At 38.4% G+C, this 12,768-nt stretch overlaps 1 protein-coding gene across 4 annotated transcripts in view; it reads left to right on the top strand.

Moving 5' to 3' along the window:
• Positions 1-12,768, top strand: part of GALC (galactosylceramidase) — a 57,718-nt gene that overhangs the window by 29,936 nt on the left and 15,014 nt on the right. For all 4 annotated transcript variants that reach the window (XM_015473301.3, XM_010809641.4, XM_059890496.1 and 1 more), the window contains 5 exons: positions 3,003-3,158; positions 4,047-4,171; positions 5,695-5,822; positions 11,837-11,926; positions 12,645-12,731. In XM_015473301.3, coding sequence (XP_015328787.2) covers positions 3,003-3,158; positions 4,047-4,171; positions 5,695-5,822; positions 11,837-11,926; positions 12,645-12,731 — 586 coding nt within the window. The remainder of the gene's footprint in view (positions 1-3,002; positions 3,159-4,046; positions 4,172-5,694; positions 5,823-11,836; positions 11,927-12,644; positions 12,732-12,768) is intronic.

The following is a 12,768-nucleotide window of genomic DNA, read 5'->3' as shown; positions in this document are numbered from 1 at the left end:
AGAGAACAGTAGTCAGATTTTCCAAGTTGGGATTTATAGTTCCAGAACATGAATTCTCAACCCTGTTAGGTGCTAGCTTTCTTTTTGGGTTTCTGTTGTGCATTTTTACAGTACTGACGAGGTGTCTGTTTTCACCTGAGGTCAGTGATTCAAGTGGAATCTCATTTTCCTCTGATTCCTTATTTTATATTCTTTATTATATATTCATTTTTCCTTAGGAAACCATGGAACACCAGATTGATGTGCCTTACTTCATCTTTACTAGGATAATTAATTCCCAAGTAGGATTTTTTTTTCTTAAAAGATTCATGACGGAAATGGAATTAAATAACTAAAAACTAAAGTTTATTGTTTTTCAGTCACTCACTCACGCCCAGCTCTTTGTGACCCCATGGACTGCAGCACGCCAGACTTCCCTGTCTTTCACCATCTCCCGGAGCTTGCTCAAACTCCTATCCATTGAATTGATGATGCCATCTAACCATCTTATCCTCTGTCATCCCCTTCTCATGCCTTCAGTCTTTCCCAGCATTGGAGTCTTTTCCATTGAGTTAGCTTTCACATCAGGTGGCCAAAGTATTGGAGCTTCAGCATCTGTCCTTCCAATGAATATTCAGGACTGATCTCCTTTAGGATGGACTGGTTGGATCTCCTTGCAGTCCAAGGGACTCTCAAGAGTCTTCTTCAACACCACAATTCAAAAGCATTGATTCTTTGGTGCTCAGCATCTTTATGGTCCAGCTCTCACATCCATACATGACTATAGCTTTGACTATACAGACCTTCGTTGGGAAAGTAATGTCTTTGCTTTTTAATACACGCTCTAGGTTTGTCATGGCTTTTCTTCCAAGGAGCAAGCATCATTGAATTTCATGGTGGCAGTCACCATCTGCAGTGATTTTGGATCCCAAGAAAATAAAGTCTGTTACTGTTTCCCCATCTATTTGCCATGAAGTGATGGGACTGGATGCCATGATCTTTGTTTTCTGAATGTTGAGTTTTAAGCCAACTTTTTCACTCTCCTCTTTCACTTTCATGAAGAGGCTCTTTAGTTCTTCTTCACTTTCTGCCATAAGGGTAGTATCATCTGCATATCTGAGATTATTGATATGTCTCCTGGCAATCTTGATGCCAGCTTGTGCTTCATCCAGCCAAGCATTTTGCATGATGTACTCTGCATAAGTTAAATAAGCAGGGTGATAATATACAGCCTTGGTTTACTCCTTTCCCAATTTTGAACCAGCCCGTTGTTCCATGTCCTGTTCTAACTGTTGCTTCTTGACCAACATACAGGTTTCTCAGGAGGCAGGGAAGGTGGTCTGGTAGTTCCATCTCCTTCAGAATTTTCCAGACTAAAATAGGTCTTCACAATCATTCTTTTAATGTTAAGAATACTACTGTTCCAAACCACAAAGATAAGAATTGTAATATGATTCAGTCTCTGTTATTTTGCTTGTATTTTTGTTAAATTTTTTGTCAGTAGTTGTTGGCTTAAGAAGTACACACTCTTCTCCCTAGAGTTCATGTGCTAACTCTTATACTGTTAGCCTCTTTTCTATTTTACATTTGAAATTTCTTAATTGTTTTTATATTCAATAATCAGTCACTTCCACAACCATCATTATGACAATATTTTAGCCTTGGAACACTAAATGTACCTTTATATTTCAGTTGACTCCTCCCAAATGCCAGAAGAAGGGAGAAGTTCATTGCTCTGGGAAGGGTTTCTCCACCTCTGCACTTTGATGTTCTTCGCTGGATAGTTCTTTGCTGTGGGGACATGCTAGGGGCATTGTAGGCTGTTTAACAGCGTCTCTGGCCTCTGCACACTAGAGAACGGTAGCAACTCCTGCTGTGGCTTCTCCACCAGGCAGAGTCACCCAAGTTGAGAACCACCACTGCTCTGGGTTTAATAACTTCTTATTTTTATTCAAAGAAGAGTCCTCTGGGTTTTTGTTGGTTTTGTTTTAGTGTTTTTGTTTTTGCTGGGGAATAAATGCCAAGCTGTTTTTCTCTGTATAAGGGGTAGAGCAGGGGAGGAAATACTATTGATACTTTATGTAATAAGCTCATTAGTCTTTTTTTTTAATTAAATAAATACTGCATCTCTTTATAACAAATCAACTGGGTCTTCCTTGTGATAACTTCTCTAGTGGTGGCCTGTGCACTTCTGTCATTATTGCCTCACAGCATGTGGGTTCCCTGACCAGGAATTGAACCTGCGTCCCTTGCATTGCAAGGTGGATTCTTAAGCACTGGGCTGCCAGGGAAGTCTTACTTTTGGTTTTCTTTTTCACTCCTTCCTTTCTACTGTCCAAGCTCACTACATCCCCTGGGAAGTCTGAATCCTGTCTCCACCTCATTCATCTCTTGGAATGTTCTAGGCCTCTTCTGCTGCCTCCATCTGTCGACATCCTTCCCTTCTTGTTATGGTTTCCAGGAAGAGGTCTTTCCCACTGATGATCTCCCCGCTTCTGTTCGTTGTAAGTGCATCTCATCCTCAGGGCATCCTGAGACCCAGGGGTGGGAAGCAGATGCTTACATACAGCCTGACATCTACCTGGAAGTTGCCCATTGTTTTAAGATAGAAAACCTTGGCAAAGACACATATGTTTGTTCACTCAATGAAAATTGTAGTTGCTCAGTTGCGTCTGACTCTGTGACCCCATGGAATAGTCCATGGAATTCTCCAGGCCCGAATACTGGAGTGGGTAGCCGTTTCCTTTTTCAGGAAATCTTCCCTTCCCAGGTATTGAGCCCAGGTCTCCCAGATTGCAGGCAGATTCTTTACCAGCTGAGACATCACGGAAGCCCACGAATACTGGAGTGGGTAGCCTATCCCGTCTCCAGCAAATCTTCCTGACCCAGGAATTGAACCGGGGTCTCCTGCCTTGCAGGCGGATTCTTTCCCAGTGGAACTACCAGGGAGGGTATTTACTCAGTAAATATACAGAAGTGCCTGTTCTGACTTTTTACATTTCCTCCCTCTCTTTCTTTTCTAGAGCTCATTACCCTGGGACACTTACAGTAAAGGATGCTAGGTTGACTAAGAAGAAGCTTTGGTCTTCTGAAGATTTTAGCACTGTAAATGGTGATATGGGTGCAGGCTGCTGGGGTCGCATATTGAATCAGAATTACGTCAATGGCTACATGACTTCGTAAGTTATTAAAACTTTCAAAGGTTTTCATTTTGAAAAATTTCAAAGCATAATAAGTAAAAAAAAGTACAATGGACTTCCATAGTCTTACAACCTAAATTCAGTGATTTAAGTATTTGCCTTATTTCGTTCATCCGTCCTATACCTAACATGTGTCAGCTCTAGAAAGAGAAGGCAGGAAGCTGCGAACAGAAATAGAGCTTATTTTGGGGTCTGATATATTGTCTTAGATATGGTTAAGTTATTTCCCTGACTTAGATGCTTTTGTTCCCTTAAAATCAGTTACTACTGAGACCTCTTCTGCAGGGGCAAGCATTGTGGGCAGGCTTAGACCACAAAGTGGCTTAGGCCTTAAATGGCTCCTCTTGTATCAAGAGAGTTATGTGTGGTTCTCTTCCCCTGCCCTGTCTGCCTACACCATCACTTGAGCCCTGGCAGTCGGACTCTTAAGAGTTCTCATTGTAAAACTTTACAGCCGCTGAGTCAGGTCATGAAATTATGTCATGAAACTGGGGCATTAAGAAGGCTGATTGTCAAAAAGAAAGCAGGTATAGATAAAGTCTTTATCTGTATTTGACTCACGTTGTGGTACTGGTAGGTCGTGACTCTTTTTCTGGTTATACCATTGTGCAGTAAAAATTGTGCTCTTCATATACATTTGTATTTTTTATTATATGATTCACTATTAAAAATATTGCATCCCTCATTTGATTTTTCAAAATGTGGGTGAACTTAGGCAACTTAAATTTTCTTGTTTTGGGTGATAATTTTACCACTTGCATATATTTGTGTAAACTTTGCTAAGGTCTTTTATACTATAGGCTTCTAGACATTTACACTTTTATTACAAGCTGCTTGGTGTTTCTCTTTTATCAAACAATCTTTTAGCACCATTGCTTGGAACTTGGTGGCCAGTTACTATCAGCAGTTGCCATATGGGCGTTGTGGACTGATGACTGCTCAGGAGCCATGGAGTGGGCACTACGTGGTGGAAGCTCCTATCTGGGTATCAGGTATGGTTCAGATCCCATCCCTCACTCCCTGCCTTTCTTTCTAAGAGACAAAGCAGAAAGCACTTAGAGGGAGTTATAGAAACACTGTGTGTGTGTGTGTGTGTGTGCGTGCACACATGTGCACACATTGGTTTTAAGTGTATCTCTGTTTTAGCAAGATTTGTCCTAGTGTTTTATAAGACTCTTTCAGGTAACTAAGCTACTCTCTGTATTCCATTCTTGATTATTCTAAGACCAAGCTCTTTTTTTCCAGTTGATGTATTTTTCACAGGGATTTATAGTCATGACATTAACCATGTAATCATGACATTATTCTAAACTCAGGTTGTTCTTTAATAAATACGAAAATGCTAAGTTTTGGATTTGTATTAACTCCTTAAATTGGATTTGGTTAACTCCTTAAATGTTGACATAGTTGGTCCCACATTATTTCAATGAACTAACGTACCTTTATAATTTTGTCACTGTTTCTTGGGGGGTTAATTTTGTCACTTCCCAAAATGAGACAAGGAGTATCACTCAGTACATTTCTAGGACAAGCTTTGGAGGTGCCCAATAAATAAGTATTGTGAAAATAAACTTGTTTAAAACCATAAAGCTTAGTTTTTGAAATATTTTGTTAACTTTTTGAAAACCATATTCTTTGTAGTTATATTAAGGTGATTTAAATAGAGATCAACAAGAACTGGGAGGAGATAACTTTATTTACTGTTGGAATAAAGTAGTTTTTCAGTAGTCTTGAACTGACAGAGTGTGGTTTATTTATTTCTTACCAGTCATTCTAAGAATATTCCCTTAATTATACCATTCAACTAGGCTAATTACTCAAAAGTTGAAACATGAGGCTGGCAAATATTTTTTCCAAAATAGAAATTAGCTGTTAGACTCAGTCATACTTGGGAAAGTTTTCCTTGTAACCGTCTCAGTTCTTTGGTCAATCTAATAATTGACAAAAGACAGATCACCAGGAAAAAAACCCATTTAATTTTGTACATAAAAATATGGGACTCAAGTTTGCAGTCAGGCAATTGAGGCTTTATAATGCCATCCTAAGCAAAGGAATGAGATAGGGACCTGGAGCTTTACACGGGAAGAAGACCATTCATAGAAAGAGATAGGGACCTGGAGCTTTACAGGGGAAGAAGGCCATTTATAGAAAGAGAGAGGAACCTGGAGCTTTACAGGGGAAGAAGACCATTCATTGGAAGAGAAGAACAGATATTTGCTGTGCCATGAAGATAAGTCTTTCAGATAAAAAGTTATTGTTGGTAATAGCTCTCTTTCTGGGCCGGGTCTCCTATCTAGATTCTTTCAGGCAGTTGAAGGAGAGAGAAATTTTTTCTTTAGTCTTCTGGGTCTTGATTGCCAGCAGTTCAAAATAATACGCATGCTAAAGTGGCACATTTTGGGGTGGCATACTCTGTTCTCTTTCAGCCTCAAGTAAGTAGATAGTTTTTTATTTCTGGAAGAATCCTATTATCACCACTTTAATGTTATTTGGGTCTTTCTCTGCTTTTCTATAGCTCATACCACTCAGTTTACTCAACCAGGTTGGTATTACCTGAAGACAGTTGGCCATTTAGAGAGAGGAGGAAGCTACGTAGCTCTGACGGATGGCTTAGGTAACCTCACTGTCATCATTGAAACTATGGTAATTCTTTGTCATTTTTATTGGATTAATTCACTTTGTTAGTATTGGGGGGAAAAAAGCATAAAATGTAACTGAACACCTTAAAGAAAAAAAGGAGCTTTTCTTTTCCATGTAGGATCCCAGGACTGGGATGATCAGTCTGTGGCTTGACCTGGTCACTCTCTGGGCTGAGGGTCCACCTGTGCAAACCTTCTCTTCCTTTCAGATTCATCCCAGGCGTGAAGGACCCAACTTTATGCCTTTTTTCCCCCATTCTACACAGTTATGTGAAAATCTTTCTTGCAGCTTTGGTTTTAAAGAAATTCTGCCAGTTCTTCAAGTAGCTGAAGGGAAAGAGCATGAGAAATACTGATATCCTGCTTCTCTCCCAAAGATATTGTTGCCTTCACCTGGGAACTGGGAGGGAGGGAGCCCCATGTTCTTGACTGTACCTACTTGGCCTGGAGTTTCTGTCAGTCCAGCCTGAGAGGGACAGGGAGGGATGGCTTGTGGTTTAAATGCCATATACTCTTGATGCTCATACCGAGTTTTAGTAGATTTTCTTGAATACTTCTGTATTTGTAGTGTGCCCTTAGGATCATTTCCAGACTTTAGCATTATTATTATTTAAATAATTTTCACCAGTTTCGCTGGGAGTATATTTATGGAGCTCCTCACACTGACATTCTAGAAGCAGATCTCTCCTTTACTTGTTAGATATGGTTTCCTTCAGTTCTTTGAACATTTTTAAATACCTGATATTTTAATGTGTTTTGTCTAAGAAGTATAATATCTAATAGGTAATGGCTAGGCTTTCTCAGACATCGTTTCTGTCAACTGCTTTTATATCCGTATATGGGCCATTCTTTCCTGTTTCTTTGCAAATATCATATATCATTTGTTGTATCATATATCATATATATATCATTTGTTGAAAGCTAGACACGTTACATAAAATAACCTGGACACTCTGGACATCAGATTCTTTCTCCTCTCTAGCATTTGTTGTTGCTTTTTGTCATGGTTGTTGCTGTTAATTTGCTTTGTGACTTTCCTGAACAGATTCTGTAGTTTGCAAGCTTTATCATGTATGGCCACTGAAATCTCTGCTCAGTTTTCTTAGTGGTCAGATCATGATGGTACAGCTTTCCTCATGTTTGGAGCTAGCAAGTGTCCCAGCCTTTGCTGACAGGCTCTGTATACGTAATGGGGGCATGCTTCAATGCCCAGGTGGGCGATTTACAGCTCTGCCTTAGCTCTTACTTCCTGTTTGAGCCAAGCTCCCAGGGAGGCTTGAATTTCCCAGTAAAGCCATCTGGGGCTATAGTTTTCTTTGTGGAAAAGTTTTTTAACTATAAGTTTTTCAACTAAAAGTTTTTCAACTTCCTTTACAGATAAAGGGATATTCAGTTTGTCCATATCTTCTTCAGTGAGCTTTGGGTTTTTGTGTCTTCAAGGAAATTTGTCCATTTCATTTAAGTTGTTAACTTTCTCAGCACAAAGTTACTGCTATTATTCCCTGCTGTTTTCTTTATATATATATATATATATATATACACACACACACACACACACACACATATATATACACTGTATTGATGTCACCTCTCTTAATGTTCATAATTGCAGTTTGTATTTTCTTTCTTCTTATTCTGGTTTCATGATTAGTCTGGCTAGAAGTTTATTCAATTCTGTTAATCTTCTCAAAGAATCAGCTTTTGGTTTCTCAATTATACAGTCTTGTTTTTCTGGTTTTGTTTGATTTATCGTTTCATCTCTATTATTTTCTTTCCTCTGCTTACTTTGTTTTTTTAAATTAAATTAAAAGTTTTATTGAAATATAATTGATTGACAATATTATCTTAGTTTCAGGTACCCAGCATAATGATTCAATACTTTATAGGTTATGCTGCCTTTAAAATTATTACAATATAATGTCTGTATTTCTCTGTGCTTTACAGTGTACCCTTGTTGATTATCTGTTTTATACCTAGTAGTTTCTATCTCTGAATCCCATACCCTGTGCTTATTTTGGTTTTAATTTGCTCTTCTTTTGCTAGTATCTTAAGCTAAAGTTTCTGTTTTAGTGGCATCCCACAAATCCTGCTGTGCTGTGTTTTTATTTTTGTAAGTTCAAAATGCTTTCTAATTTCCCCTTTTGTTTTTTTCTTTGAGACATAGATTATTTAGAAATTTGTTATTTAATTTGTAAATATTTGCAGATTTTTTTCAGACATTTTTGTTATTCATTTCTGACTTAATTCTGTTGTGGTCAGAGAATAGACTTTGTGGGACTTGAATCTTTTTGAATTTATGGAGACTTCTGTTATAGCTAAGAATGTGGTGTACTTTGGTAAATGTTCCTTGTACAGTTGAAAAGAATACATATTCTGCAGTTATGAATGAAGTGATCTATAGATGTTAATCCAGGCAAATTGTTTGATAGTTTTGTTCAAATCACCTGTATCTTTGTTGATATTCTGTCTAGTTGTGTGTCAGTTATTGAGGGGAGGTATTAAAAATCTCTAATTACAATTTAAAAATTTCCCACAAAACCTGGCCCAGAACCTTATATTGTTAAGTCCTCTGTGATTGTTAAATCCCATAAAGTAGGAACAATGTCACAGACTTCTTTTGATCCACACCACGGTAATGATGGCTTCCCTGGTGGCTCAGACAGTAAAGTATCTGCCTGCAATGCGGGAGACCTGGGTTCAATCCCTGGGTTGGAAGGATCCCCTGGAGAAGGAAATGGCAACCTACTCCAGTACTCTTGCTTGGAAAATCCCATGGACAGAGGAGCTTGGTAGGTTATGGTCCATGGGGTTGCAAAGAGTCGAACATGACTGAATGACTTCACTTTCCTTTTTTCCTTTACTTTATGGTAATGATTATTTTGAAAAAGTGATGTTGACAATGAGATTTGTTGTATATATTTAGCTGACTGAAGTTGTGCATTTGAAGGTTATACTTGGGTGAGATGCCTTCTTGGTGAAAACATCCCAAGCATTTCCTTTTTTTGGATGTATATCACTTAGAAAACAGAGCATAAGTTTAATCTTATGTGTATGCCATCAGATGACTCTGGAATTCAAAGTCTGACTCAGTCAAAATGCCATTAAGTTTTATTTTGAGTAGGTATATACAATGTTGTTGTTGGTCAGTTGCTCAGTCATGTCCAACTCTTTGTGACCCTGTGGACTGCAGCACGCCAGGCTTCCCTGTCTTTCACCATCTGCTGGAGCTTGCTCAAACTCATGTCCATCGAGTCGGTGATGCCATCAACCATCTCGTCCTCTGTTGTCCCCTTCTCCTCCTGCCTTCAGTCTTTCTCAGCATCAGGGTCTTTTCTAATGAGTTGGCTATTTGCATCAGGTAGCTAAAGTTTGGAGCTTCAGCTTTAGCATCAGTCCTTCCAGTGAATATTCAGGACTGATTTCCTTTATGATGGACTGGTTGGATCTTCTTCGGTCCAAGGGACTCTCAAGAGTCTTCTCCAACATCACAGTTCAAAAGCATCAGTTCTTCAGTGCTCAGCTTTCTTTATGGTCCAACTCTCACACCCATACATGACTACTGGAAAAACCATAGCTTTGACTAGATGGACCTTTGTCGGCAAAGTAATGTCTGCTTTTAATATGCTGTCTAGATTGGTCATAGCTTTTCTTGCAAGGAGCAAATATCTTTTAATTTCATGGCTGCAGTCACCATTGGCACTGATTTTTGGAGCCCCCCAAAATAAAGTCTGTCACTGTTTCTATTGTTTCCCCATCTATTTGCCATGAAGTTATGGGACCAGATGTCATGCTCTTAGTTTCTGAACATTGAGTTTTTTTTTTTAATTTTATTTTATTTTTAAACTTTACATAATTGTATTAATTTTGCCAATGGATTCATTTTGAACATTGAGTTTTAAACAAACTTTTTCACTCTCCTCTTTCACTTTCATCAAGAGGCTCTTTAGTTCTTCTTTGCTTTCTGCCATAAGGGTGGTGTCATCTGCATATCTGAGGTTATTGATATTTCTCCTGGCAATCTTGATTCCAGCTTGTGCTTCATCCAGCCCAGCATTTCTCAAGATGTACTCTGCATATAAGTTAAATAAGCACAGTGACAATATACAGCCTTGACATACACCTTTCCCAATTTTGAACCAGTCTGTTGTCCCATGTCTGATTCTGTTGCTTCTTGACCTGCCTACAGATTTTTAAGGAGGCAGGTAATGTGGTCTGATATTCCCATCTCTTGATGAATTTCCCACAGTTTGTTGTGGTTCACATAGTCAAAGGCTTTAGTGTAGTCAATGAAGGAGAAGTAGATGTTTTTCTGGAATTCTCTTGCTTTTTCAATGATAAAATGGATGTTGGCAATTTGATCTCAGATTCCTTTTCTTTTCTAAATCCAGCTTGAATATCTGGAAGTTCACGGTTCATGTACTGTTGAAGCCTGGCTTGGAGAATTTTGAGCATTACTTTGCTAGTGTGTGAAATGAGTGCAGTTGTGTGGTAGTTTGAATACTCTTTGGCAATACTTTTCTTTGGTATTGGAATGAAAACTGACCTTTTCCAGCCCTGTGGCCACTGCTGAGTTTTCCAAATTTGCTGGCATATTGAGTGCAGCACTTTCACAGCATCAGTTTTAGTATTTGAAATAGCTCAGCTGGAATTCTATCACCTCCACTAGCTTTGTTCATAGTGATGCTTCCTAAGGCCCACTTGATTTCTCACTCTAAGATGTCTGGCTCTAGGTGAATGATCACACCATCATGATTATCTGGGTTGTGAAGATCTTTTTGGTACAGTTGTTCTGTGTATTCTTGCCACCTTTTCTTAGTATCTTCTGCTTCTGTTAGGTCCATACCATTTCTGTCCTTTATCGAGCCCATCTTTGCATGAAATGTTCCCTTGGTATCTCTAATTTTCTTGAAGAGATCTCTAGTCTTTCCCATTCTGTTGTTTTCCTCTATTTCTTTGCATTGATGGCTGAGGAAGGCTTTCTTATCTCTTCTTGCTATTCTTTGGAACTCTGCATTCAGATGGCGATACCCTTCGTCTTCCCCTTTGCCTATAGCTTCTCTTCTTTTCTCAGCTATTTGTAGGCCTCCTCAGACAACCATTTTGCCTTTTTGTTTTCTTTTTCTTGGGGGTGGTTTTGATCACCACCTCCTGTGTAGTGTTCTGAACCTCCGTCCATAGTTCTTCAGGCACTCTGTCTATCAGATCTAATCTTTTGATCTATTGTCACTTCCACTGTATAATCTTAAGGAATTTGATTTAGGTCATACCTGAATGGTCCAATGGTTTACCCTAGTTTCTTCAATTTAAGTCTGAATTTTGCAATAAGCAGTTCATGATCTGAGCCATAGTCAGCTCCTGGTCTTGTTTTTGCTGACTGCATAGAACTTCTCCATCTTCAGCTACAAAGAATATAATCAGTCCGATTTTGGTGTTGACCATCTGGTGATGTCCATGTGTAGAGTCTTCTCTTGTGTTGTTGGAAGAGGGTGTTTGCCATGACTAGTGCATTCTCTTTGCAAAACTCTGTTAGCCTTTGCCCTACTTCATTCTATACTCCAAGGCCAAATTTGCCTGTTACTCTAGTATCTCTTAATTTCCTACTTTTGCATTCCAGTCCCCTATGATGAAAAGGACATCTTTTTTTGGTGTTAGTTCTGGAAGGTCTGGTAGGTCTTCATAGAACCATTCAATTTCAGCTTCTTCAGCATTAGTGGTTGGGGTTTAGACTTGGATTACTGTGGTATTGAGTGGTTTGCCTTGGAAATGAACAGACATTTCACACTGTGGATGTGACTGGTGATGGAAGAAAAGTCTGATGTTGTAAAGAGCAATACTGCATAGGCACACACAATAGGCATTCAACAAAGGTTTTGTTAGAAATAGTCTTTAAGAATTTGGAATACACTCTCTGTCACCTAGTGAGTGTGACTTCTGTTAGTCTAGGTGCAGTAAATGACTTTTTCTTTAAAATGTCCTATGTCTCATCTGAATAACTTACATGATTTTTTTTCTCCTTAGAGTTATAAACATTCCAAGTGTATACGACCACTTCTTCCCTATTTCAATGTGTCACATCAGTTTGCTACGTTTGATCTTAAGGGTTCTTTTGTAAGTAAATAAGTAGAACTTTTATTTTGGTTTTGATTTGAGAATTTATATATTTTATCATGAGCTAGAAGTTTTTAAGTGAAATATTATAAGCTATTAAGAGTTTTCATACACATTGTTCAATGACTTGGTGTCTTCTCTTTGCTGATTGGTTTTAGTCAGGAAGTACAGAAGCCACGAGGAGGTAATGCTCTTTGTGGTTTTGAAGAATCCTAACAAAAGTCACTTACAAGAAGGTTGTTCTTTTTGGTAGAGCATCATTTGTGTAGTTGAGGAAGCTTTCCAGCAATGCTCTTTACAACATTCGATATAAAAAGACACAAAATTCTTGTTATTTCTACCTATTGTTAGATTTGAATACAGAAATATATACAGTGCACTTTCTACTAATTGCATAAGCATTGTTTTTTAATGCCAGAAAATTCTTAAAAAGCTTTTTATATAGGTATAATAATAATGAGTATTTTTGAAGCAAAGATACAAATCTTTTTTTAACATTTGCCAAAAATCTGCAGTGTTTGTAGGAAATAAAGTATTTGCTTGAATAATGTCTTCCTACTTTTGAAATGATTGTTACTTAAGGTTTGAGGTGGGTCTTTTGGTAGGTAGAAATAGAATGCACCTTGTCCTTGGTTCATTCTTGCTGGTACAGGTTTTAGAAGTCCTCCAAGAGAAGATGGTGAATCACTCAACAGCTTTCTTTGTGTTTCCTCCTCAGAGTCAAATACAAGAGCTACAGGTGTGGTATACCAAACTTGGAAAACCATCGGAGAGATTTCTCTTCAAACAACTGGATTCTCTATGGGTAGTTTTAAATAAATTCCTATAGTTTGAGCATTGCA

Source organism: Bos taurus, chromosome 10, assembly GCF_002263795.3.
Source record: "Bos taurus isolate L1 Dominette 01449 registration number 42190680 breed Hereford chromosome 10, ARS-UCD2.0, whole genome shotgun sequence".
NCBI lineage: Eukaryota > Metazoa > Chordata > Mammalia > Artiodactyla > Bovidae > Bos > Bos taurus.
The sequence above is the reverse complement of the archived record's forward strand: the minus strand, read 5'-3'. Positions and strand labels throughout refer to the sequence as shown.